The following is a 26655-nucleotide window of genomic DNA, read 5'->3' as shown; positions in this document are numbered from 1 at the left end:
CCTTCTGATTCTGCATGGCTGAATCAGGACTATTTAGTTTTCATTGTACAAATATGCTGTACAGTATATACTATGACCTAATGTCTACATGAGTGACCCTTTTGCAGGTTTCTGTACATCTGAAGGGAAAAAAGGAATGAAAGAATAATCTAGCTAACAGTGAAGCCTGTGGGAATTGCACCAACACTTTCAATGGGACCAAATATGTAAAATATATGTTGTTTGATCTTCCTGTCCCATTAATGCAATTTCACTGACCTCATCTTTAATGCCCTTCAATCAGTATAGGAGAGAATCAGGCCCACAGCATATTTTTCAAGACTTTTCCCCTTTAATCTATTAATGTTCTTCCTTCCTGTTTATTTTTCTGTTTGCCTGAGAGATTATACTTGGCATTTTTTTTTTAATGTTGGGTTTTTTCCTTTTTCACCACTGACTTTGATTTCTCATATTATTAAACCTTTCATTGGTAAACTTCCATACTCCTGTCTAATAAAATGCATCTTATCTCCTGGAAAAAATCTTTGCCAGATACAAAATGTCTTTATTATCATTTGTTCATGTTCCTGAAACTGCCTGGTATGTGAGGTAAGACAACAGGATTCAGTTTCTGTGATACAGGGAGTTCTGGAAGGAAAAAAAAAAAACCTGTGACTGCCTTGGAGGTGCTGAGATCCACTCTGAATATCTAAACCTAAGGATTTCATATCACATACTGTGTGTATCACAGTGTGATCTGCTGTATAGCTTCAGTTGTTATGCATTTTTATGGGTTTCTTTAAGTAGTTTGTGTTTTTACCTGAAAGCTTAACATTTCCTTTAGGAGTTCTGAGCCCATTGTGTCAGTGGGTACTCAAACTGTGGATTCCTTGGCTACAATGCATATGAACAAAGTACTTTATAAAAGTTTCTAAAATACTAACTCAGTTGGGGCTTTTTTTGGCGATTTATAGGAGGAGTCATATTTTAGCAAGCCTGGAGCCTCAGCTGGTGGCAACACACACAGGAACTCTGATGAGCCTGCAATGATTTATAACATTAGAGGATCAAGTCCAGTAAATTAGATATTCCCTGCATGTGCACAGATTACATTCATAAAGCCACCAAAGTACTACAGTGTTGAAGTAACAGATTATGGAACTTCTATTCAAAACACATTGAAATTCACAAATGTCCTATACAGTGAGTAAATATAAAAATGAAAAGAAAAAACTTGAAAATTAGCTCTATTATACCCTTCAGTGCCACATAATTTATGACTTTTAACATGTTTTTATTATTGTTTATTATTCTTTATATTATCCTAATATAAAGTGGTGCTCCCCTGCCCGTGCTCTGCATTGGCCCACGTGGCAGAGCTCCTGTGCATCACCAGCATGGGGCTCTCTTCAAACCTGTCTTTTTTTTTGATCAGACAAGCGTATGATGACAAAATTTGAATGCTATCAATTGCAGATTGTTTCCTACTACTAATAATTTTTATGGTGCATATGTTTTCAACCCTTTGGAACAAAAGGGAAAAATTCTACCTTCCTTGGTCAGTTCAAGCGTAGAGCTGTTACTTAAAAAGTGTTTCTTCTGCCCCAAACTTTGTCTTGCTTCTGATTAAGTTAGATTTTCACTCTCATGCCTGGTTCTCTTTTCAGCTTTGGAATGATTCATGATGGAGAAGGAAATCCTTGTAGAAAAGCTGAGGGTAATATTATGTCTCCCACACTCACAGGAAACAATGGAGTGTTTTCTTGGTCTGTATGCAGCAGGCAGTATCTCAACAAATTTCTCAGGTAGGTTAGATGCAAATCTGGGCTGGTGCCAGGGAATGTATCTTTAGTAACTGGGTTTGAATTCTTGAACAGACATAAAAATTACTGAAGTGTGAAATTCACCTCTTTAAAAATGTGCTCAAGCCAGTGTATTATTTGAGCCCACACACTTGGACTTACGAAGCGTATAGGTGGTATGGCATGTAAGTGGTTTTGTCCTGCCTCGTTTCCAAAGAATGAGTTTCACCCTCCATGAATATCCTGCAGTAATGACTGGTGTATCATTCTTTCCCAGGCATTCCTGTCAGCAGCTAGGCTTATTAGAGAATTAGTAGGAAGTGAACACAAAAGAGGGCAGACACAGTGGTACCAAAGTCATTACAAAATGTAAATTAACATCAGTGGCCTTTCTCACTGGAGTTTCTCTCTTGATCAGGCTCGTGTCATGAGTAAGGACAGCTTACATTTTCATATGTTTCTGGGGGAAAAACGGGAAAAAGAGAAAGATGACAATTATTTCTCCAGCATGTGGGCATTACTCAGTGGTACTTTTAAAGGAACTTGTTTTCAGTCAGTGTTTAATGTCATCAGAATTGCAGTCCTTTCCTGGACAACCTTCCTTTCATTTTGTTTGTTGTACACAAATAGACCATACATGATTACTAAAATGTATGTAGGCAGCACTAAGATCGAGATCCAATACAGGCATTCTAGATGTTAATTCCTTAGAGTGAGAATCAAGCACCTAGATAGTTTTGTGGATCTGATTCTTAAATTCCAAGTTAGTATCTTAGAGTAGCCACCAGGAAAAGTGACAGAGTTCTGGTGTTTTTTTTTTCTGCTGTGGTGATGCAACATATTCTGAATACACAAGCAAACTGTGAACTAAAACGTCACATAAGCCCTCCAACATGCTATATAGTCAAGAGACTTACACTTGGAAGATCAATCCAGCAGAGAGTGACCTGCTGTATACAAGGGTTTTGAAGCATGTACAAGGGAAAAGCATGCCATAGGGTAGCTTTGGCCATAAGCTGGGCACAGCCAACCCGAAGCACACACGCTGCAGCAGCCTTCTCTTCATCCAGCTGCACGCAGTGAATGCTGAAATCACACAGTGCCTTTGTTTCTATTGAATCCTGATTTGGGGAGTCCAGAGAAGGGAAAGAAGCAGACTAGATCGCCTTGCTCTTGGTTATACAGGAATAAAGGGAGGAAAAGAATTTGACGTAATTCTTTCTTGTTGTCACAACAGTCCCAAAGCCTGGAAATTCCTGCTTCCTTAAAACTTTGCAGGTCAGGCTACCAACAAGATATCAAGATCTTTTGGCTCCTGCAAGCAGATATTCTCATTTCAGTGCATACCTCTAAAGCTAGTTAAAGGTACTGTATACCATATTATGTGTTTTTGCTGGTCTGTAGCAAATTAAAATATTTTGATATAAAGATGATAGTCATGATTAATATACATTCTCATTATAGTACAGCTCAAGCTGCCTGCCTGATTGATGAACCTAAGCAAACAGGACAGTATAAATACCCTGACAAACTGCCAGGGCAGATCTATGATGCTGATACCCAGTGCAAATGGCAATTTGGAATGAAAGCAAAACTGTGCAACCTCAGCTTTGTAAAGGTACCTGTTGCTATACTTTTGAAAAGTTAAAATTGCATTGAAGAACTGCAGTACACTGAATAAGTACCAGTAACACAGTGTTCTTCAGAGGCCTCGGCTGTTTCTCTACCTTATCTTGCTTGGCAGTTTGCTTTGAAGACTATCACAATCCCAGGGGAGTTTCAGAAGGAAATGTGTTCTTTCCAGGAGTCATGAGGAGTGCAGTTGAGTACAGAAGACCCATGAGCCCTTGCCTATTAAGCTAAGGGAAATTAGCAGGCAGTAGAATGTTGATCAAAACGTGCATGGGGTGTGGGGTGAGGGTCTAAGTTTCTTGTGTTTTGTTTTACGCATTGACAGCAAAGTCTGGAAAAGATCTACAGGGTTATTTTAGAACAATAAAAGCATAATTTACACTCTTGACTTTGTGATGAAGGATTAACTTAGATTAACCCATTGTTATAGTGACTGCCACACTCCCTGCTGATCTCTTCAGAGAAGACATTTTATTAAATAATCTGGGGTGCTTATTCTGAAAAGAAGTGTCGTCATTTCTTTTACTCCTTTTGTTAACCTGGAGTATTTTGGTTTATTTTATACTAACCACATTTATCAAGTGATGGCAGCTGTGTTTCTTCTACACAAAAATAATAAACAACAGAGGGAACAGTGCTGTGAAGAGACTATGTTTCCAGATATTGCCTCTGCTTTAGAAAGTCTAGTCTCTTCACAGGATTATTGTCCCTGTAGACTTCAGGAAATTTTAGCCTTGAACTTTTTAACACTGTTTTTGTTCTAGTCTCACGCTAAAAATAATTTTTAAAAATATATATGAAATTGTGCATAAACAAGAAGGCAATATACAGGACATGACTGTGTTATGAATTTTAAACCCTGGAGTTTCTAATTTCAGAAAAGATTTTATTTATATGGCTTTTAAGGTAGCAAAGGCACATACCATTGTTACTCTTTATAAACACAAGGAAATAATGGGAGTTATGAGTACTACAGTAAGTATTTTTTCCTTTTCAGGATATATGCAAATCTCTCTGGTGTCACAAAGTGGGTCATAGGTGCGAGACAAAGTTCATGCCAGCAGCAGAAGGAACAGCTTGTGGCATAAGTATGGTAAGTTCTTTTATAAATAGGGCAATGCCACAGAATCACAGAATGGTGGGGGTTGGAAGGGACCTCTGGGGCTTTTCTAGTCCAACACCACTTCTAAATCAGGTTTGCCTAGAACAGGTTCTGCAGGAACAACTCCACCCAGCTGGGTTTTCAGTCTCCATAGCCTCTCTGGGCAGCCTGCCCCAGGGCTTTGTCACCCTCAAAGTAAAGAAGTTATTTCTTATATTTAGGTGAAACTTCCTACGTTCTGGTTTGTGTCTGTTGCCACTTGTCCTGTCACTGGGCAGCAGTGAAAGGAGACTCGTCCTGTCCTCTTGGCATCCACCCTTTAGATATTGATAAGCATTGACCAGATCCCCTCTCAGTCATCTCTTCTGCAGGCTAAACAGCCCCAGGTCTCTCAGCCTTGTAAGAGAGATTCTCCAGTTTCCTTATCATCTCTGTAACCTCCACTAGTCTCTCTCCAGCAGTTCTTTGCCTCTCTTGAACTGGGCAGCCCAGAACTGGACACAGTACTCCAGATGTGGCCTCATTAGGGCAGAGTGGAGGTTTTAGACTGTATTGAGTAAAATACTAACTCCTGTCAAATCCAGACCCCTCCAGGTTTGCTAGCAAGGATTTCTGGATTGCTCTGTAAAAGTTGCATTGCAATACATAGTCAGGACTGGTCCTCACAGTGGCACCTATCTGATGGTAGAGAATGATGCCTTTCCCATTGTGCTATAGAATAAGATATATCTGGCAAATCTACATTGGTAAGAAAACCCATTATTTATAGCAGAATTCAGATCAAGGCTTCAAATTCCACTCTGATAGAAATATTCCTTAAGCTATAATACTTGCTCTCCCAACCAGGGCTGTTGTTCATATTCTCATCAGTGATCACTGCTACAAGATCATGGTTATTTGTTTGAGTTGAACCTTCTAATTTACACTCATCTATAGTTACCCAAAATATTTTCTTTTCTGAAATGTTTCTTCCAGTGCAATATTGTTTTGATTTTTCAAGTTACTGAAAAATGTTCTATTTTGCTTCTTCTCTTTATGCAGTATTTCATAACAGATTCATAAATGGGAGAAATTTTAGCATAATTTTATGAGGCTATTTTAAAAGTATATGGGAAGTTTTGAGGTTCTGTCAGCCCAGGACCATAAATTAACATGGAATTTTTTTTGAAGAATAAGACCAGTTTTGAAATCTTGTACTTTAGAGATCTTCAGCTCAGAACATGGATGACTTTTAAGAGAGTACTTATCTATATCATTGTGTGGATCAATGTCCTACTTCAGAGTCCTTGTCCTACTGTGAACCATCTCATTGGGTTCCATGGGTGACCTCATGTTTTTAGGGTCAAACACTGGAGCTCTTCAATGTGGATTTTTTCTTTATTGCATCTATTATGTACTGCTAACTCTGATGGGGTATTTTTTGGCATTCTTTTGGCAGTGGTGTCGAAGAGGACAGTGTGTCAAATATGGTGATCATGGACCCAAGCCTGTAAATGGCCAATGGTCTGCCTGGTCCGAGTGGTCAGAGTGTACTCGCACTTGTGGAGGTGGGGTCACGTATCAAGAAAGACACTGCAATAATCCAAAGTAAGACATAGATATGAAGAGCTATTTAAAAAATACTATCCATGTTATTAGAAAAAAACAAAAGTATTTTTCTGTAGGGAAATAGTATGTGTGAAAATGTTTCTAAGACCTTTCTTCCATGTCCTATATGACCAATCAGTAGCTGAAAGACAGAAGTATGTCCTGATACTAGAAACTAGTGGCTGTCTGAAGACTGCTAGAGTACTAGAACATCTACAGCCCAACTTTCTTAGTTTGTGACACTACACTTTATCAAATACCTGCAGAAATAATGAAACACCACACAGACATATTCACACGTAATAATTTAAGAGCAAGGGGAAAAGGTCTTAAAAGCTACTGAGACTTCTGATGAGATAATATTATCTAGGATAATAAACCAAAACTCTTTAAAGTTGATATCAAAATGGTTCTAGACAGATGCCTTTGTATGCCTCTTGTATTCTTTGCATTCTTTTATAGTTCACAGTTCAGAATAAAGTCGCTGAACCCTAGAATTGGATGTTAACTCCTGAAACATTTCTGGTATTTTCTTCTAGTGAATGTCTTATCACTGTAAATACTACTATTCCTTACAATATTATTTCAAAGTAGAGGTAAAGCATTATCTGACCAGCATCTTTCCTGAGTACTCAATTCACTTCAACTTACAATAAAAAAAGGATTTCACTGTTTTATTTCATATACAACTTCACCAGGCACAGACACATGTATTCTTCATTGCACACAATAAAAACAGCATTTAAACTGCAGTAATAAAAAACAGAGAAAATATGACACAGTTTATATGAGGCTATAAAGAAGCCTCACACCTACTATACAGTGCTGCAGTAATAATATCCATGCTTCATATACTATGTTATAGGAAAATGTGAGTTAGTTTAAATAGTCTTTATTACCCTGACTTAGTCAAGCCAATTTTCTGCAGATCTGTAGCACAGCATTTTCTCAGCTGTTTCTGTTGTTTCTCACCATATTTTGATAAAAGAAATTACTTGGATAATTTCCTTTATTAAACTACTTAGCAAGAGAATGCTCAATTACATGTTATATGTATATTTTGATCTTCCTACTTTGGTCCCTAATTTTGAACTTTGTTCTTTGCATTTATTTGTAAGGCTTCCCTTGCTCTCCCTGGGTGAGAGAAGAATACCCAGTAGTTGAAAAGTTTCAGTGTGGTGCACTGTTATAATTGTTAATGGTTTCCAATGGTCTCCAAAGAGAAGCTCTTTAACAGGAAGGGGGTCTGTTACTGTGGCATTATGTCTTTAAAACTTGCATTCAGATCTAACTGTTCTAATTACAGTAAGACTTGATGCAAGACTTGATGTAACCAAGTAAGACTTGATACTAGGACTGGATCATTTTTATACTAAATTTAATTCTGTTCTATTATTGATAATTCATTTAGAGCAAGAGAAGATACTATAGCTCTCTCTCAGAATTACAGTGATGAAATGACCGGACTATAAATAAGCCATCCACACAGCAGTGTGTGAATATTTCCCTTCACAGCACTTTTGTATAGATCTGGAATTATTAGAAAAACGATACTACCCATTTTCAATGTTCCACCACATGGAACGATTTATAACCCAGTCATTGTTCATTGTTCACCTCTGTAACTACACATAAACAAAGAATAAGGATTCCTTTCTTTTTGAACTTCTGAAATATATTTCAGTACGTACATGTATATTATTTCATATGTAATACATTTACTTCACTTTTCCTAATCCAGATTTATGTAGGAGCTAATGTTTATTTTGTTGAAAAGCTTGATAGATTATTTGGGATAGTGAAATTCTGAGAATGACAAAATATATTTCTGTAAGAGATTAGGACAAGGAGTGTGTATCTCTGAAGAATTGACTGGGCTGTAAAATGAGGTTTTTAAATAAGTAGTCCACTTTCTCAAAGTAACTGACTTCTTATGAACTTTGAGGGAGATTTCTAGGTTTCACAGTGACATATCTTATTAGAAGCCTAAAGACAGGTGAAGAATACAAAACCAGGCTGCTGCTTATGGGTATGTTGTTATCTGTGTTTGTATGTGAAATTCTCCTCTTGTAAATAATACCAACCAATTCAATCCTATTTTTCTTGATAATTTTAAGACAGACCCTCTGACCACACCCAACAGCTCTGGGTATGGCTTCTGAATTACCACCAGTTATACACGAATTCATCCTAAAAAACACCCATGGAGGTCATCTGTAGAACACAGAAACATGCAGATTTGCTAAAATCATTATGTTTCTGTAAATTGTCACAGTATAATGTCATGGATCTGGTTTTCATACATCACAACATTTTGCAATTGAGGTACTTTTCCAAGATAGGAATAGATTACATAATTTAATAGTTTAGCTGGGAAAGAACCTGAAGAGCGCCCAAGAGATTTAAATTAATGCCTAAATTGTGTCTGTGTGACTGCATCCTGCCCACTTCACAGTCGTGCATTGTTCAGTGGGAGCAGAGTGGGGTTTTAGGCATGTATGCAACCAGAAGACTAAATCAAAATTGCTCGAATGTGTCATTTCAATCTCTTGGGTACAGTATCTGTAACAGTGATTACAGGCAATGCAGATGTAAACTCGTGCAAAGTAATGATGCCATTTAAAATACTAATTAAAAATGGAGACTGTGAAAGACCTTGTAGACCTTTCTAATTCATGCAGAATAAAGTAGTTTAGCTTTGTGATGCTATCATAATACGGTCATAATATGAGCAGAAACGTTCTCGCTTGAATTTAAATGATAACAAAACATGAAAAAGTAGGAGTCCAGAATTTCAGAGTCTATTTCCCTTTGTAATACATAAAATACTTTATTTGATCAGATCAATTCTAGGATTTCTCATTCTCTGTTACCTTGCAGTGAATATCCATTTTACTTTCATTGTTCATGAAGTCTGTTCTTAAAAGTGTACTGCAGAAATAATTTAAGCTATTCTTATAGAATCATAGAATCCTTTAGGTTGGAAGCCACCTTTAAGATCATCAAGTCCAACCATTAAGCCAACACTATTAAGTCCTCTGCTAAAACAGATCAGAATCTGTCAGGGTTGGAAGGGACCACAAGGATCATCCAGTTCCAACCCTTCTGCCATGAGCAGGGACACCTCCCGCTAGATCAGGCTGCCCAGAGCCTCATCCAGCCTGGCCTTAAAGACCCCCAGGGATGGGGCCTCAACCACCTCCCTGGGCAACCCATTCCAGGGTCTCACCACTCTCATGGTGAAGAACTTCTTCCTCACATCCAGTCTGAATCTGCCCACTTTCAGCTTTGCCCCATTCCCCCTAGTCCTGTCATCACCCAGTATCCTAAAAAGTCCCTCCCCAGCTTTCTTGTAGCTTTTTAATATTTGAATCTTATATGAAGCAGAGTATTTACATGTTGCACTTATAATCCTTTTACAAGTCATTCTTTGGAGACTGTTTTTTTGGTGGCCTTTGTCATCATATTTCTCCCTTTCCCAGTTATCCTCAGCAAGGCCTCAGCTCCAAGGGCATCTGTTCCTGCAGGTATCTTTGCCTATGCATGGCAGTGCTGGGGAGGGGCACGAGTGGGGTGAAGGGTAAAGGCTTAGGGCTCTCCCTGCACTGGCAGCACTCGACCACTGCAGGAACACTGGAAACCCTCTGTGCAAAGTGCTCCATTGCAAGTGCTGTTATAGCACCTGCGTTTCTGTAGGCAGTCGAACCAAAATCTACTGGTGGTATAAACATCACCAACAAAAGTGTGATTTTGTCATTGTAGATAATAGTCTTTTCTCAGAAATTTGGGGTTGTAGAGCTACATCTAGTTTCCTGTGAATTACTTAACTTTTACTGACATCTTGCTGGTAAAAAAATGAAGGTGGGGAAGTTTCCGTAATTTTCTGGCCAACAGTTTCAGTCATGGGAGTGTACTCAAATACTGAAATGCTGTAACAGAGCTGGGAAACAGAATCCCCCTTTCAGTGCTCCCTTACTTTGGTGGAATTTTATACCATCCTTAAATGCAAAACTGTGGCTAGAAATCATGATCTAGCCATAAATAATTCTATGAAATTGATTGTTTGGTGGCATTTACTTGGAAGGAGGTTGCTTCTTCTCCTTACGCTAAAGCAGATTTGTCCTCTGGGGCTGAAGGAGGTCAAAAATCATACGTGTGCTGAAGCTGTGAAGAAAGTCTGTAGAGAATTGAGTAAGGACCCAGCAGTTTGGCTGCCTTAACTCAGAGCTCTCACCAGTTGCACAAAATCAGTGTAAATACTCCCAGACTTTACTGATGTTGAATATCCTCCCTGCCCTTCACAAACTGAACTGCCGCCAACTGGGACAGAAAATTTGACATTAAGACCTTTGCCATTATACTCAGTGTTAGTGTAGCTAGTAAGTGGCCTCAAGGAAAGTCACTGGAAGTTGGTTTTATTTTTTTTTTTCCACAACACTTTTTGCTGGTGCTTTAACCCAGTTTTAAATAGAATAGCAGGTGAATTTGCACCTCTTCCTTTGAAAGGCTGTTTTGTAGCCCAGAATTCTGGAAAAGGCAGATACTTTGTAAATTTAAAGCTGATGCAAAACATAAAAAAGAGGCCCCAGCTGGGTTAAAATTTATAATAAAGCAATCATAAAAAACACTGGGATTTTCTGAGCCATGTTGCACCAAACTGCCTCCATATTCCTCCAGACAGATGCATGTCAAGAGAAGTTGCACGCAATACTTGATATGGGGAATAGTTGTAACGTGGTGCTTAGGGAGCTGAACAAAAAATACATTCCAACTTTATCTCTTATACTATTACTATTTATTATTGATTATTATTGTTGGCTAATATTATTATTCAATATATTTTCTATTATTCTAGTTTTTTTCCTTAGTGTGTAATTAACATAGGCAAGCAGTCCACTGTAGGATCATAGCTTGTTTTCCAAGTATGCATGTTCCCCAATTTAAAAAAAATCATTATATAAATGTGTGCAACTGCAGCATAGCTACAGTTCTTTTCACTTGACACAAGGAGTTGTATAATGTGACAAAACAGTTCTTAGAATGTGGTTTTTTGAAGATTTTATGTCTGAGCATTGTGGAACTGCAAAAAAAAAAAAACAACTGATCGTTGAATTCCTATGGAGATCCATAAGGAATACAAAAGTGAGTGAGTACATTTCTCAGCAGCCTGTGAGACTTCTCAGTCCCTTTAAAAAAAAGCAAGTCTCACATTCTACATTGTTATAGAGTCATGTGCAGTGACCAAATAGTTAAGGCCCTATTATTTTCATAACATAAGATACTAGAAAAGTAAATAGAATATGCTCTTTTCATTCTGGCCAAAAGCAGGGGAAATGCCCAGGTAAGGTTTGCTGAAGTGGATGAGACATGCTTAAAGTTATTCAGGAATTCCAACATTTTCCTAAAGTACAGTCCTTGTTTCCTTTGACTGTTTAAAATCACTTTTTTTTTTTTCAAAATGATTTACAAAACAAATGAACAAGCCAATGTAGTTATTCATTCTGCTTATGTCTGATCAGTGTTATGTTATCCTCTATTAACTCTTATTGTGATAGGTAATTCTTTGCACATGTTCATTCCTGGGTTACAGTGGGGTAAGGATAGCTGTGTAACAAGATTGAAACCAGCCAATACAAAATAGCCCTATAAATTTAAATTAGTGGAAACATGACTCACCTCTAGATGGTTGAATCTTTGCTGAGTTTGCAGTGATCCAACTAGATAATTCATGGCAACTGCTTTGCTGGGTTTCAGGAACCATGAAAATGAATGGCCTGTATAAGAAATACTGATTTGCTAAGAAATTGCATCCTGTCATTTTCTCCGTATTCTCACAGACATGTAACATGCCAATCACACAAAAAGTAGGTTTCACAAATGACTTTTTTTTAATTATTATTATATTTTTTTTAGGCCCCAGTATGGTGGCAAATTCTGCCAGGGCTCCAGTCGTGTGTATCAGCTGTGCAGCCCTGAGCCGTGCCCGGCAGGCAGCGTGGACTTCCGCGCGCAGCAGTGTGCGGAGTACAACAGCAAACCCTTCCGGGGCTGGTTCTACAAGTGGAAGCCATACACTAAAGTGGAAGGTAATTATGCCACAGCTCTGGTGGACAAAGGCAGTCGCAGGAAGCGAGCTGTAAGCTGTAATTCATCCGTATTCTTTGGGCAAATACCACCCTGATGTAAGCAAACAGAAATTGGGCTGGCTTGTTTGAGACGTGTTTGCTTTCCAGAACCCGTCCGCCTGTGTGGACATGCAGAGCTGAGTCTGGCTGTGAATTTAAATCTCTGTCCTTAAGAGTGACTCCCTGGCTGTTGCTGCTCCTCTCTTTCATTTTATATTACGTATCAGTTAGTGTAAAACCAAACCAATTTCCATGGATTTTTGAGCATGGGAAATGTGAGATCCCACAATAACACTACCAGAATCTTCCCTCCCTTGGAATGTTCTCAGATTCTGAAACATAACAATAAAACAACCTTTTGACTTTTCTGCTGGTATAGTCCCACAAGAACTGGAAAAACAAACAATATAATGGCATAAATTTTTGAAAGTCATCTAAGAGATCTTTATAAAGTTCAGGTCTTAATAACTATTTCTTGTCTTTTGTACAAGCAAAGTTTAGATTTACTTTCTACATCTTAATTTTGCAAATATTTTCAATCGGTGTTCATTTTTGTCAGATACAACAAGTATTTTCTGCAGTTTAAAAGCAGTTTGTAGCTGCAATTGCTACTACTTGAATAAAAGTGGCTGGATTATGTCAGATTGTAGCTGCTTCCTGTAGCACCTGGGCAAATTTGCTTTTGATGCTAAGTATAATTCTACGTATATATAAAATACATACACATACACGTAATTTCCATTCATAGTCTGATTATATTTTCTTCAAAAGTCTCTGCAGCCATTTTTGTGAACAGAGGAGGGAGGAAATATGGTTTCACAGCACGTAACGATGGATGTTGTATAATAGGGAAAATAATGCATCTTGTTTAGCAGAAATTAGCATGGCCTACATTGGTTTTAAAGCTAGGGGCTGCATTTAGTAAAAGAAATAGGAGCTTAAAATTAGGGACAAAGGGCATAATTTTCAGAAGCAAGATGTCCCCAAGTGACTCTGAACTTGACAATGCCTGTCCTTACTGCCTTGGCTGCTTTTCATCATCTCCCCCAAGATCTACATTTATCGTTCCGAAAACATGATCTGGTTTTCAAAATTGCTGCAGATGTTTTGCCTCTGTACAAAGTACTATTGAAAATCCAGCTGCTTACTTAAGAGTAGAAGGGTACAACTTTGAATCCAATTTGAAGTTCTTCAAAACTTTGTTATGCTGCTTTATGTGTTGCACTTACTGTTTGCATGAAAATTGTGTATTTAAGCAACTGTAACAATATTTACAATTGCATAACTGTTTTTGTCTATGTAGAATTCCTAGAATTGAAGTTCTTATAAGTGTGGCATACCACCTATGTGTAAGAAGAAAATTGACTGACAATGGTTGGGATTTTTTAGAGGAAATGGGCTTTTGTTAGGGGAAGCTCTGGCCCTAGTCTTAGCTTTCAGCTGAACTGTTAATTGTTCCATTTTATATCTTTTTCAAATTTTAACTAAACAGTAAATTATTACAGTCTCCCTTTTCTCTTAATAAAAAATGAAAATTGAAACTGAACCAGTGGAACTGAAATCAGGGCCACATCAGCAGAAATAATGCACTTTGCATGTTTTCACACTGGTTTTTAATTCTTAATTCTATGTGCAGATATTCAAAACCACAAGCTATTTTAAAATACCATAATATAAGCTACTGTATTTGGCTACATTTGTGCCCGTCTTGGGGTCCTAATATGTTACCACACAAAATAAATCCTTGTAGCTTGTTATATAGGATGCAGAAAGAAACAATAGCAAGCTGCTTTGTTTGTTTGTTTGCTTGTTTTTGTTTGTTTTGTTTTCCTTTTAAATTAGTGCTGCAGGTCAGTTAATAATTTCTCGTCTTTTTTTTTTGTTTTTTTGTCGTTTTTCTTTTCTGCAGAGGAGGACAGATGTAAATTGTACTGCACAGCTGAAGACTTTGACTTTTTCTTTGCAATGTCCAGCAAAGTGAAGGATGGAACTCTGTGTTCTCCAAATAAATATGATGTTTGCATTGATGGAATATGTGAAGTAAGATAAAATTAAGTTTCTTACAGTCCTAATCTATTTTTTTTTAAGTGGGCAATTGACTCCTTCATGGAAAATGCAGTTGTTTCTTCAAATTCCCTTGTGTCTGAGTCCTTCACTTGTGCCTTTCTGGTTGCAGCAAGTAGGGTGTGATCGTGGACTTGGTTCCAAAGCTGTATTGGATGCTTGTGGAGTTTGTAAAGGAGATAATTCAACGTGCAATTTCTTTAAAGGCCAGTACTTGATCCAGCACAAAGCTAATGGTAAGGAAAGCTGTTCCACATGATCATCAGCTCGTTGCTGTATCCCCATGTAATATATATGACTTCTTGCTCATTAGGGCAGTGGCTACAAGTCCAGATGTGAACTGAAAATCACAGGGAGAGTGAGAGGAGAGTTCACATTTCTCCTGTTTCTTGGTAACAAGAAAGCTGTGAGCATAAGTCTTGTTAGTTCATTTGCAAGCGTTCCTCTTGTTTCTTAAGCCACATTTTCCCTTTACATGTGAATTTCCTCTTAAAAGAGATTTTAAATGAAAAAATAGCTGTCATCAGCTCTGCCTGGAATAGGACTGTAGAAGATATAAAAAGTGATAGACAGCATAAGGCCAAACATGACAGTATTTCCACATCCATTTTCCAGTTAAGTTGGCTGGAAGCTGTCCAGCTGATTCAGTGGATGACCCAGTCCCTGGGAGGTGGAATTTTCTGTAGTGGACCGTCCCAGGCTTCTTGTGAAATAATCTCACTATGCTGTATTTTCTCAGGCATAAAACACAGACAATATTTCTGTAGCCATAGGGGTATTTTGAGGGATTATGTTGAACGTTTATTGTTCATCATAAGACAGGTGAATACTACAAGTCAGATAGGCCAAGAAATTGTTTAAGATCTAGTAATACAGAGATACAATGCTAGAAAAAACAATCTGAACTGAATGCTCTGTGAAATTAGCCGGGAGCAGCAGTCAGCAGTGTCTCATCCAACTGCAAACTGAGTGGGATCTCCGTGTGCTCTGGGTGCAGTGGTCCACAGCAGGGAGACCCAGTGGCATACAGGGCTTTACAAAAGCTCTCTGCATCCCCATGCATCTTGCCTCAAAAAGCTTGCCCATGATGGCATTAGTACCATCCAACTACTGTAGGGAAGTACAGGGAAAAACTGGTAAAACAATTACAGTGAAACCACCATTAGTCTGTCCTGCATTCCTTTAAGGTGAATTTGCTTTTTCTTGTCTTTAATCACAAAGAAAAATTCCAGGAATCAAAATACCTCAGAGTTACTCTGATTAGAGGCTGCATAGGGGGCTTAAAAATCAGAACTGGTTCCTCCTTGTGAAAACAAAGTCACTTTGGTGGAGCAGAACAGCTGTCTTCAGTACCTTTTAAACAGAATAAATTTTCAAATTGGCTCAAGACTGATAAGCCATTTCTATCTATGTGACATCTGCAAAATCGTTGCTTCCTTGTTTCATTTCAGACTACTATGCCGTGGTCACCATCCCAGCAGGAGCACGCAGCATACAGCTCCAGGAAATGCAAACCTCCTCCAGCTACCTTGCAGTGCGCAGCCTCAGTAAGAGGTATTATCTGACGGGAGACTGGACGATTGACTGGCCAGGAAAGTTCTCTTTTGCTGGAACAGTTTTTGATTATCAACGCTCCTTTAACCATCCAGAGAGTCTATATGCAGCAGGCCCAACTAATGAGACGCTGGTCTTTGAAGTAAGCTTGCTTCTGTTTATTCTTCCCTTGATGTCTATTACAGAATTAGTAACGACAGCTTCAGCTCTGCACTGTAGCTCTCACCAAGATTAAAGAATAGCATTGAGCCACGATAGTATTCAGACTTAATTGTGTGGCCATGCTAGATTGAAAGGCCTTTCACCAGTTTATCAAGGTCTGAAGTTTAGTAAACTGTCACAAACTCAGTGAATAGAAAGGTGCATAAAACACTCAACGTGGCATTGTTTATTAGTTGCTGCACAAAGGTAATAGAGATGATAAATGCGTCCCATAAATAATAAACTGTAAAATTCAGTGATGTGAAAATTAAATCTAACATTATGGCAAGGCTTAATGGTGACAGTTTCAAATGCTGCTCCTGAAACTGCAGGTGCATGTAGCCATTTTTACATCTACCTTGGGACAGGGATTGTCAACGTTACCACACATAGGCTCCTGTGTAACTTCTGTTGGTTCAGTTCTATTGGTGATAGCATAGAAAAGAATTAATTATATATCTATCTCCCAGTCAAATTTGTATCACCTACTCTGTCTGCCAGCTGTCCTGTGTTGAAACTAGGTTTGGTAGCAAGTGAATTTTGTCCTTTTGTAGTTTGTTCAAATGTTCCAGTTTTCAAAGTGGCCACAAATACTTCTAAGAAAAACCTCCTTCTGCATTAGGTTTCTGTATTAGATTTTCCTTTAAATGCATCAGAACAACTTTACTCTCTGTTAGCTACATGAGTTTGCCTGCTTTGTTAGAGAGCCCCAGCAAATCTTTGGCTTTGTAACAGATGTTACATGTGTTTTGATGTATCTTTCCCTGTGAAAAGGAAGGAGCCCTCCCCAGAAGGGATTCAGTTCCTGCCCACCCTTGCAGCAGAGCTCTGCTCAGCTCAGTATCCAACAGGCAGCTTCTCTGCCTGGGCTTCTCTGCAGTGTGCCTGGGCAGCACGGGTGCCAGCGCTGCGCCCATTCTGGGAGGCAGCACCAGTCTGGGCTCCTTCACCCCATCATAACCCCACAGCCAAAAACTGCCCTGTGCACAGGGGCAGCAGCAGCAGCAGCCAGCTGAGGACTCTGTGTCCCCTCTCCCTTACACAGCTTTGTTCTCTTAAACTAGGAGACACGGTAAGGAGAGACTGTGACATGAAATAAATTCTTCAAGGATTATCCAAACCTGCACAACTATTCAGTATAGTAACTGGGATACTGAAACGCCTTACTGCTACTCGTCCTGATTGAGTCATGTACTTAAATGTGTCTTTAGGACCTGCTGAAGTTCATGGGCCATGAACACGTGTTAAAGCACATCAGGGTGAACAGTTTTAGAACAGACAGTTTGACAAGGGCCAAGGGTGTGTATTTTCACAAATTGCTGTCACAATATGTGATGCCTTTTTAAAACTTTGTTTCTCACTTGAAGAACTTTCACGCTGGGTATGTGTGTTAAAAGGGTTGCTTTACTCCAAGGATAAGTTTGCTCTGCAAGTTACAGACGTCCTTCCCTGTCTGCAAATCATCTCCAAAATACCCTCACACCAAAGAAACAAGAACACTTAGAAAACTGTACTCTCAGGAATTTTACTTTCATACTACAAAGTAGACTGACCTGTATTATTATAGAGCTAAAGTATGAATAATAAATTGCCTGCAAGATGACTTGGCTGCATACTGTGCACATACTTTGCAGAATAACGATTAAAGAAAAAATTGGAATGCCAAATAACGCTTCTATTTTCATCCTATCAAATTATGCTAAATGGTTTTATTAAGAATTAACATTTAACTGGAGGCTATTGCTCCTTTGAGAGCTTATTTAAACTTCCTTTCTGTTTTTATTAAAATACGTACACCACTGGCATTAGTAAGATTCTAAGGACCGAAAATGTTACAGTTATGTATTCCCCAATTATATATACACCTATAAACCATAGTTAAGATATTTTTTCCTTTCAATAATTTAAGCAACATTTAACAACCTGCACTCTGAAAAAATGCAAAATTTTCTGTGTTCAGCGATCTCGATCATTTGTGATTTACCAGTAACTCTCAAGCAGCAAAAATGCCCATGGAAGCTAAAGAAAGATGCTTTTATGAGAAAACATTTTGCTGAAGATCTGTTTAGAGCACTAACAATTAAACAAATCCTACTTTACCTATAAATAACCAGAAACTGATAGAAGGCCAAAAAAAAAGCAGTGTTTAAGCATGCAGTATTGTAGCTTTGTTTTTATTTTTATCCCATCCTTGATTTTCAAAGCAGCATACAAAAAAATTCCTGCCAGGCATTTTATATCAAGTTAAATTGATTCTCAATAAGATAAAGCTTTCCAGGGGTTGGACCTCACTTTCTTCCTGTAACCTTCATATATTATTTTCTTCATTTTTTAAATTAGGTTCTATTCAAAAGAACTTTGAAGCTTATTTTCTAGACTAGGGTTTTGTTGTTTTTTTTTTTTTTTCCATAAGAATTCAGTGCAAGCCCTTGTAAAAATGCACACTGCAGGTATTGAGAGATTAAATAAATGGCACTTGTAAGTACAGCAACTTTTATTATTCCAGTGGGCAGAAGATATAAGGGTTTTTAACTGTATTTATTGCCACTCCACTCTGATCTGAAAGACAGATTAACACACCTTGTGCCCATTTAATTCTGTAGTCATAGCTGTGCTAGACACTTGTGTGGTGACTCAGGCAGTGTGGGTCCCTGGCAGTGTTTTGGGGAGCAGCTTGCCCATCCCCGGGGGCTCCTCCGGGCAGCGAGGGGCCGGGGCGCTCCTGGTGCTGGTCTGTGCCCAGGGCAATCACTGCCTTTCAAATACAGTGATTCCCCAAAATCTTTTCTTGGAAGAGACATCCGAAGCATGTAGTAAGTAAGAAGGAGGAAACCCAACTAAGAAAAAGAAATCTTAAAATTCCTTATTGTCTTGCATATCACAAGTTCAGCCTTGCAGCCCTAAGGAACGTGCTGTATTTACATGTCACTGTACAGTATGTTCCTATTCATCTATTCTTCTGTTGGGTTTTTCAATACTTCAGCTGAGCATCTATCATTTAATCAGACTTTTCATTCCTAAACACTATTCAGAAATGTCTAAGAGACAAGAAAAAGACTGATAAAGTGCTTTTCTTATTTACCCTGGAATTTAAAACAAAACAAAAACCAAAACCACAGATATACTTTCTTATATTTATGTAATTATGGGAACAAGTCATACCAAAGAAGGCAGTGAATCTGTAATTTAACTAGACTGTGGGAGAAGAAATACAAACTATAGTGGCCAAATATTTTCTGATGAGGAGGAGAACATTGTGAGATGAATATGGAGTTAAATGTGTAGGACTAGTAGGTATTTCCTGAGCACAGCTACTGGAAGTGTGAATGCGTGATGAGATTTTAGAATGCATCAGAACCCTTTCTGGATTGCTCAAGAATTAATTTCACAAATGGAGGAAAGGCAAAAAAAAACAATAAACCACTGCCCTTAAGAATTTGTGTATATGTATACTTCTGAAATAAGTATTATTGATTCGTTGGTGAATGTGGATTTGTAGAAACCAATAAAAGCTGAAGTGAAAAATATTCATGGATTCAGAAGGCAGTTCCCAAAAAGATTAGATTCAGGTTAGATGAAATAACAGACAATGGTCAAAGGGGTAGAAATATGATAGTTAAATGATAATCTAGGATCAGAAATTAATACCAGGTTTTTAAAATATGCTCTCTGTAGCATAATTGTCTTTAAATGGAAACATACTGGAGTTTTTTTTTTGATGTAGTTGAATATATACAGCTCATTTATCTGTAATTTGGTCGTTGGTAGCCTAAGGTCAGCACTTTCAATTTAAAGAACTTGTCATTTTTTTACTGTTAAATGAAAAGTATTTAACTTGAGGAGGAGCTAACAGTAAGTTTGTCATTCATTTAACTAGCTTTGCAAGTGAGGGCTGCCAGTGGGCACCACTAAATGCTGGAACTACTTTGCAGGAGAGGCTAGCAGAGCAGAAGGGACATTGCCAGCATGGGCCTCTGGCAGTGCAGGACTCGTGTCAGGCTCACTTGTGGCATCCATTTGTTGGAGTATTCAGGCACCCTCCAGGGCTCACTCAGACTATGGGAAATATTCTGAAAGGTTAAAAGAAACTGAACAGTCATGTGGGCATGAAAAATATTGCATGACAAGAGATTGATAAAACAACTTCAAAGCTTGAGAGTTTAGTAATTTGTTTTCTGTTCTGTCAATAAATAGATGAAGAACTGACTGATTTGATAAGTCAAATATGATTTGGGAAAGCACTGTAGATTTTTCCAGGACAAGATAGGATCAGTATCCTCACTGAATTTTACCTCAGACTTGGTGAAATATTGAAGCAAGAAACTATGAAATCTTTGTGGAAAAAAAAGATTATTTTGACAGCAGTAAGTAACAGATGGAAAGGATGCTTTGCAAAGAGGCAGACGTTCATGGGAAGAGAAGGCAAATGGAGCTTCAAGGCAGGAATATGTCTAATTAAAACCAGGAAATCCCTTCCTCTTTATCAACAAGGGGAAAAGAGAGAAAGGAGACCAGGTGGAATGACTTTACTGATGCTCTAGCTGCCACTGGGAGAAAGCCAAGTTGCCGTTATAAAACATTACATTTATTATTAGCTACTAGATGATAAATTTGTACTGATTTCCCCTAAAGAGAAAGTAAGTGAAAGAGGGCTAAGATGTGTTTATAAGATACAGATGTTGCTTCAATACAGCGGATAAAAGGGTTCTCCTTTAGTGAGGAGAGATTAGCTGGACAGTATCCCTCAAGGTTGTACATTTAGCATGTGAGCAGTAAAAAAAAGGAGGCACAATAACAAGAGAAGATAAATTTGAACCAGCTGAGGCAGAAATGAGATCATACAGGACCTTTCAAGGATACATTTTTTTTTTCCCTTTTAATGACCTTAGTGGACTTCCTTGAAAAACAGTAGTTTGTCATAAGCTTTTAGTTAAGATTGTGTTTAAAGTGACTTTAGAAATATTGAAGGGATAAAACCCCTTTTGTTTTAAGGTTTGGCTTAAGTAACCAGCGGGCGATTCTGCCTTTACTGGTGCTTTCCAAACAGGTGTTCTCTCACTTTCCTTTGAAGCTCCTGCTGTTAGCCCCTGTCAGGGATCCCATCCAATAACTGCCCATTCAAGACAACAGTCCTCTTTGAAAACTTGTTTTAAACTGTTTTTCACAAGCATCATAAGGGGCACGCTTACATTTATCCTACTGAAAACAGAGCAAATTTATGAAAGTCAATGGAATTAATCTTGTTTGAACAGAGAAATCAGGATCTGGCTTAGGATGTTGGATGTTACAGTATTTATTAACCAGCACATAGTTTCACAGTGGAGGAAAGCTGCAGGTCTCACAAGTGTAACCCAGCCAGGAACTAAAGACTGGTGTTTAGTTTTAGTCTTCTGCACAGACAGACTTCTCCATCTGCCATTGCTGGTGTGATGGCTCACTGCAGATAGAAAACCTCTGTTACAGCCACCTGAAGAAATTACAAAGACCCACAAGGCTGGGAGTGACCCAGGCAGTGTAGATGCACTCTGAAGGCTCAGATCAAAGCTACCATGTATGCTGGCATTCAAGGTTTGGGCTCATGCCCATATTCTAAGTTATGCACAAGCAGAATGAGTAAAGATGAAAATTGGTGAAGCACATAGGGGTAAACAGTAGCTAGCCCATCACCTTGCTTTTTCTCTGTGCTCAGCTTCTCTTTGTACGTGATTTGTGAATGTCTATTAGACCTTCACAGGGATAATGACTAATTTTTTCAGCCTGTTACAAGCCAGGTATTAGCATGCTTTCCTCCACATTGGACAGAATATTATGGAAGAAAGAGGAGTAAAGTAATCACTTTTAGTTCAGTGTAATATCAAATACACGTCTTACAACTAAAAAACACCTGAAAAGCAGAGTCAATCATAACAAAGCAATGTTGATAGACTTTAAAAGTTTGACCTGCAAAACAGAGTATTGTGTTGGAAACTTAGCATAGCCATGGGAAAACAGAAATCTCAAACAAAGGAGCAGATGCACAGCTAGTTTAGAAAATTTGTTGGTTTAGCTCTGAAATAAAAATTAGAAGTGAAAGGAAAAGGTCTTTTACTCAGGAGAATTCAATTTATCCGTTGTTTTAACATTTTGTGCCCTAAGCAAAAGCCACAGTTCTCTTCCTTCAGAATAAACCTGGCAGATTCCAGCCCTGAGTCTGTGGTTTTCAAACTCAAGAAGCTGTAAATTTTATAACTCTGCGCCCTGCGGTCAGAGCTGCTGAGTGTTGTGTCTGAAGTCAGGTGGTTGGTGTGTTAAAGGTAGACATTAAACAGTTCTATTGAGGAACTGGAAATGTTTAAGGGGGTTGTTTGCCAGCTGTAAATTTGGGAGCAAATGCCAGTTGGCTGAAAAGATGCTGGAATGCATCCAGTTAAGTAGACTAGCACTGGAGGTCTTTCCAAATTTGTAGGTCTGATAACTTGGCCGTATATGCAGACTTCAGTTATTGGGCTGTTAAGGAAGGGCTTTATAATGAATGTTTGAAAATACGGTAGAAAACTTTTTATATGTTCATTACTTTGGAAAAATGGCAACTTTGCAGCAGTATTGCGTTCCTGATGAAAACGTGGTTGGACGTTATACATTGTACACTATTTTTCAGCTGAGTGCCAGGGACTTTAAAGTATACAGTTTTATGCCCTGCAATATTTTGTCACCAGTATTTCTCCAGAGTGTGTTTTTGCCCTTTTTCTATGTAGCTAGGATGATACAGAAGTTAAGAGCCCCGACTGTGATGCAGCTCTTGCTCTGTAAACATCCCCACTTGTAGTCTGCTGGATGGGAAGGGGCTCTAGCTTTGGCTACAGGACAGGAAACAAAGAGGAATTTCATTTGCATCTGTCTTCCAATGCACAAGAAGGGGGTGTAGTCCAAGGTCTTAAAATATGTATGGCCCAGCTTGCCTGGGGTGCAGGATTTACCCACGGGCAGTCACTCAGCTGGAGGTTGTGAGTTCCTTACATCACTGTGTGTTTGTTCTCTGAAGTGACAGATACTAACATGTCTTGTCCTAACCCGTCTGAGATCATTTGCACTTCATTCCCTTCACTCTGTTGAAGCACCAGGAGAATATTGCTCTAACAGGAGGAAAACTGGCTGCCACTATCTTCTCATCCTCTCTCTTCTGTGTTCTCAACTCTGTTCAGGATGCATTTGTTCTGTTTGCCTCTAATATCATAAAGCAAAGGGCACTTTCAGAAGACAAGTGTTCAGTCGAATACTTCAATTTATTTTTATTAGAAAGCTTTTAAACATTACTGTTATTTTTTTTTTTTTTGCCAGTGAGATAGCACAGTTCTATGACAGTTGTCAGAACCAAATGAAAAAAGAGCTAACAGGGTCTTGAGGAATGGACAAAACCTCCTCCTCTTTTGACACAACTTACTAAAAGGCCAGATAGAATTTCAGCCTCTGCACTTGAAGAAACACAGAACACCTACTGAAATGGGAGAAGGTGCATCCTCATAGGACCATGAAAGTGGAAATCTGACCTTGGCTGTTCATATATTAGCCAGAAAATAATGGTACTCTGAAATTGTTTCTGGCTAGCTAAGAGACTGAGCACTGCGCTAATACCTTGGACTCACAGTACCTTCCAATGAGTAAAAGCAAATTAAAGCATTTTGAGGGCTGGTCTGTAGGAAGAACCAGGAAAGGAATTGGTAAAGAATAGTTTTCCAGGGCTAATATCTTACTAGCTTTGACGCACCCTGAAGCTTATGTTCTGACACTTTACATATTAGATATTTGTCTCAATTTGTCCTTAAGAAAATGACAGTTGAATGAACACATATTATTGAAACCTGTTTTTTTCCAGAAACTGTAATGCCCGTGGACTTGAGTTTCAGGATTCAATGTGACTGTGGAACAACTGTTTTTACAGAGTGGGACTTTTTGCTATCAGCAGTCACACAGCTTTCTAAAGATAAAAGATTTTACAAGATTTATCAGCCCCTTCAGATGAAGTAAAATATCTCTTCTATGTGCAAGTTAGTTTAGTATTTAGTATTCGTCAGATAGTGATGAATAGCCAAGAAAAAAAAGGAAGGGTCCTGTGAGCCCTGAGTGAGCACAGGGACCCAGCTGTTAGGGGCCAGCTGTGGAGCAGAGCCCCGAGAGCTGGGGCAGGGGCAGTGACTGAGATGGCCAAGGGCCATTGGGTGATGCTGCCCAGCTACTGAAGGCATTTCTGCCTCACCAGTCCAGTCCAATGTCTTCTGACCTGAAGGAGCATTATGCTGAACCATGCATTCCTCCACTACTCTGTTCTATGCCCTGCAGATGTTACTCCAAGCAAACGCTTTGCTGCTTAGGAATTGTTTTGATGGGTTTTAGTTTACCAAAAAATTAGGTGTCCTGAAAATTCTTTCAGAATTTTCTGAAATTCTTTTCTTTGAAATTCATTACACATGGCCTGTGTAAATATATTGTGTGTGTATCACATTTAGTTCATCTTCCTTCAGAATGACAGAATCCTTTCCTTTTCTTTTTCTAACTCCTCCCTTTTTTTTTATTTTAACAAACCCCAAATACCCCTCTATAGATCCTGTTACAGGGTAAAAACCCTGGGATTGCTTGGGAATATACTTTTTCCAAAACCAACAATGACAACAAAACATCTGTGAAAAAGCACAGCTACTCCTGGGTGACAGTGCAGTCAGAGTGCTCAGCGACCTGTGGTGGTGGTAGGTAATTTTCCAAATGCCAAACCTCTTCTTTTTCATTTTTTTCAAAGCATGTCAAACATTTCACTTCCTTTAATTTCTCAGACATGTATCCATACATACAGAGGGTTACACTGGACACCTGCTCATTATTTCTGTATCTGACAACTTATAAAATAGATGAAGTACCTTCATACTTCCTCTATAGCAAAAAAAACCTAAAACTTCAGGTCACTTCTAGTGACTCAGTCTTTCTTCTTTAGGTCAATCTGTATGCATATGGTACCTTGCTATGGAAGTAGTGTGGGAATTAAATATGTGCTTTGATGTTGCTGTAATTTGGGAATACCAAATAATGAGTAACATTTATCTTATCTCTAGAGAGTAATTGAAGACTAAAATATTATCAAGACCTTTACTGACAGTTGCAACCTGATCTTCTTACTGTTTAATTGTAAATCTGGCAGATCAAAGTCTGAAGCTCTATATAAACAAAGGATTTCTTATTACTATATTTGCTTTGTGCAGAACATCTATTTGCTTTTCTATATTCTGCATGTTCTGTCAGTGCAAGTAATACTGGGGTGCACTGAAAGCAGAAAACCGGCATGCGAGAAGTCCAGCAGAAAGAGCTGAGAATTAAAATTTTAGTGGCCTTTAAATTGGCACTGGGTCATATAAATGAAAGTATATGATGCAGTTGTCTTTAATACCAAAGACTAGGATGGAGTAACCAAAGAAATGCCATGTTATGCTCCTGTACTGGCAAAAAATGTCCAGGTCAAATTCAGAAATACCTTGCTAGTGTGTGGCCAGACTTCACAGTATCTCAATAAACCCTTCACGGAAGAAAGACCTACAAGGAGCACTGGAGATATGAAGTATGGCAGCTGTAGTTTTCTTGCTTCCCTAAATTAAGCTTAACAAATTAAGGCTGCAGCATGGGTATAAAGATGATGGAAACAACCATTTCCAAATTTGACTTGCTGTGCCAAATGAACCATGAATGATACATCTCAATTAAATCTAAACCTGTAACATCACTTCAGCTCTTAAGGAATTTGTAGTCTTCTGTCATCTGTCCTGCTGTTGACACTAGATAGAGTTTAGTCTAGATAGAGTAAATGAGATGATAAAGTTTACTAGATGGAGTTTAGATTCTGCAGGAACCTGAAGAATCCTGAAGTCTGCAAATATACACTGTAAGAAGCTGGAAAATGTTTTGCTGCAGTTTAAGTGTGTGAGGAGAGCTCTAAGCAAGCACTGCTAGTTTCTGCAGGGAATTAGGATTTGAAGAACTACTAATTTTTGCTGGGGTAGATTAAGCAAATATGCTGTTTATAGTGAAAATGTTTCATCTGACTTCAGTAGTACCTGTGTTCCAGAGAAGGAAATGAATGTTAGAAACATGTTGCCAAATTATATCCTATTTCATTTAGTTCAATTCAATGGAATTGTACCAAGGATGAGCTTAGACTTGTTTAGTTAAAATTCTTCCCTATTACTTTTTTCTCTTGTATTTTGAATAAACATTTATTTTACTGTATTTTTTTGGTAATGCTTCCACAGGGCACATTACAGCAAAAGCAATTTGTTTAGAAGATCATCGCACACGAGTCAATTCTTCCTTTTGTGGCCCAAGGATGAAGCCTTTAACTGAAACAAAACTATGCAATACTAATCCCTGCCCAGCATAGTAAGTTCTCTGTAATTTTGTACCTTTCTGCTGTGCCTTATGAGTGAGTTTGCATGAAAGTCTTCTCTGATAGACATGCAGAATTGTATTGCCTGCTCCATGAACCCACTTGTCTTTTGTAATGTACACCAGTAATTGTTTAAAAATGTCAGTTGTGTAGGCTTCTCCCCAATGATAATAACAGAGGTGGTATTTCTAATGTGGCTGAGCAAGA

The 26655-nt window shown here is 38.5% G+C and overlaps 1 protein-coding gene across 1 annotated transcript in view; it reads left to right on the top strand.

The window, feature by feature from the left end:
* The window catches only part of ADAMTS18 (ADAM metallopeptidase with thrombospondin type 1 motif, 18), a 76106-nt gene that overhangs the window by 36204 nt on the left and 13247 nt on the right, over positions 1 to 26655 (top strand). Inside the window, exons 8-17 of the mRNA XM_008935794.1 lie at positions 1647 to 1784; positions 3246 to 3399; positions 4411 to 4506; positions 5954 to 6102; positions 12016 to 12188; positions 14137 to 14267; positions 14404 to 14527; positions 15743 to 15987; positions 24625 to 24766; positions 26315 to 26441. Of these exons, the coding sequence (XP_008934042.1) occupies positions 1647 to 1784; positions 3246 to 3399; positions 4411 to 4506; positions 5954 to 6102; positions 12016 to 12188; positions 14137 to 14267; positions 14404 to 14527; positions 15743 to 15987; positions 24625 to 24766; positions 26315 to 26441 (1479 nt within the window). The remainder of the gene's footprint in view (positions 1 to 1646; positions 1785 to 3245; positions 3400 to 4410; positions 4507 to 5953; positions 6103 to 12015; positions 12189 to 14136; positions 14268 to 14403; positions 14528 to 15742; positions 15988 to 24624; positions 24767 to 26314; positions 26442 to 26655) is intronic.

This window comes from Merops nubicus, unplaced genomic scaffold (assembly GCF_000691845.1).
Source record: "Merops nubicus isolate BGI_N331 unplaced genomic scaffold, ASM69184v1 scaffold15762, whole genome shotgun sequence".
Taxonomy (NCBI): Eukaryota; Metazoa; Chordata; class Aves; order Coraciiformes; family Meropidae; genus Merops; species Merops nubicus.
This window is presented reverse-complemented; position numbering and strand designations above follow the sequence as displayed.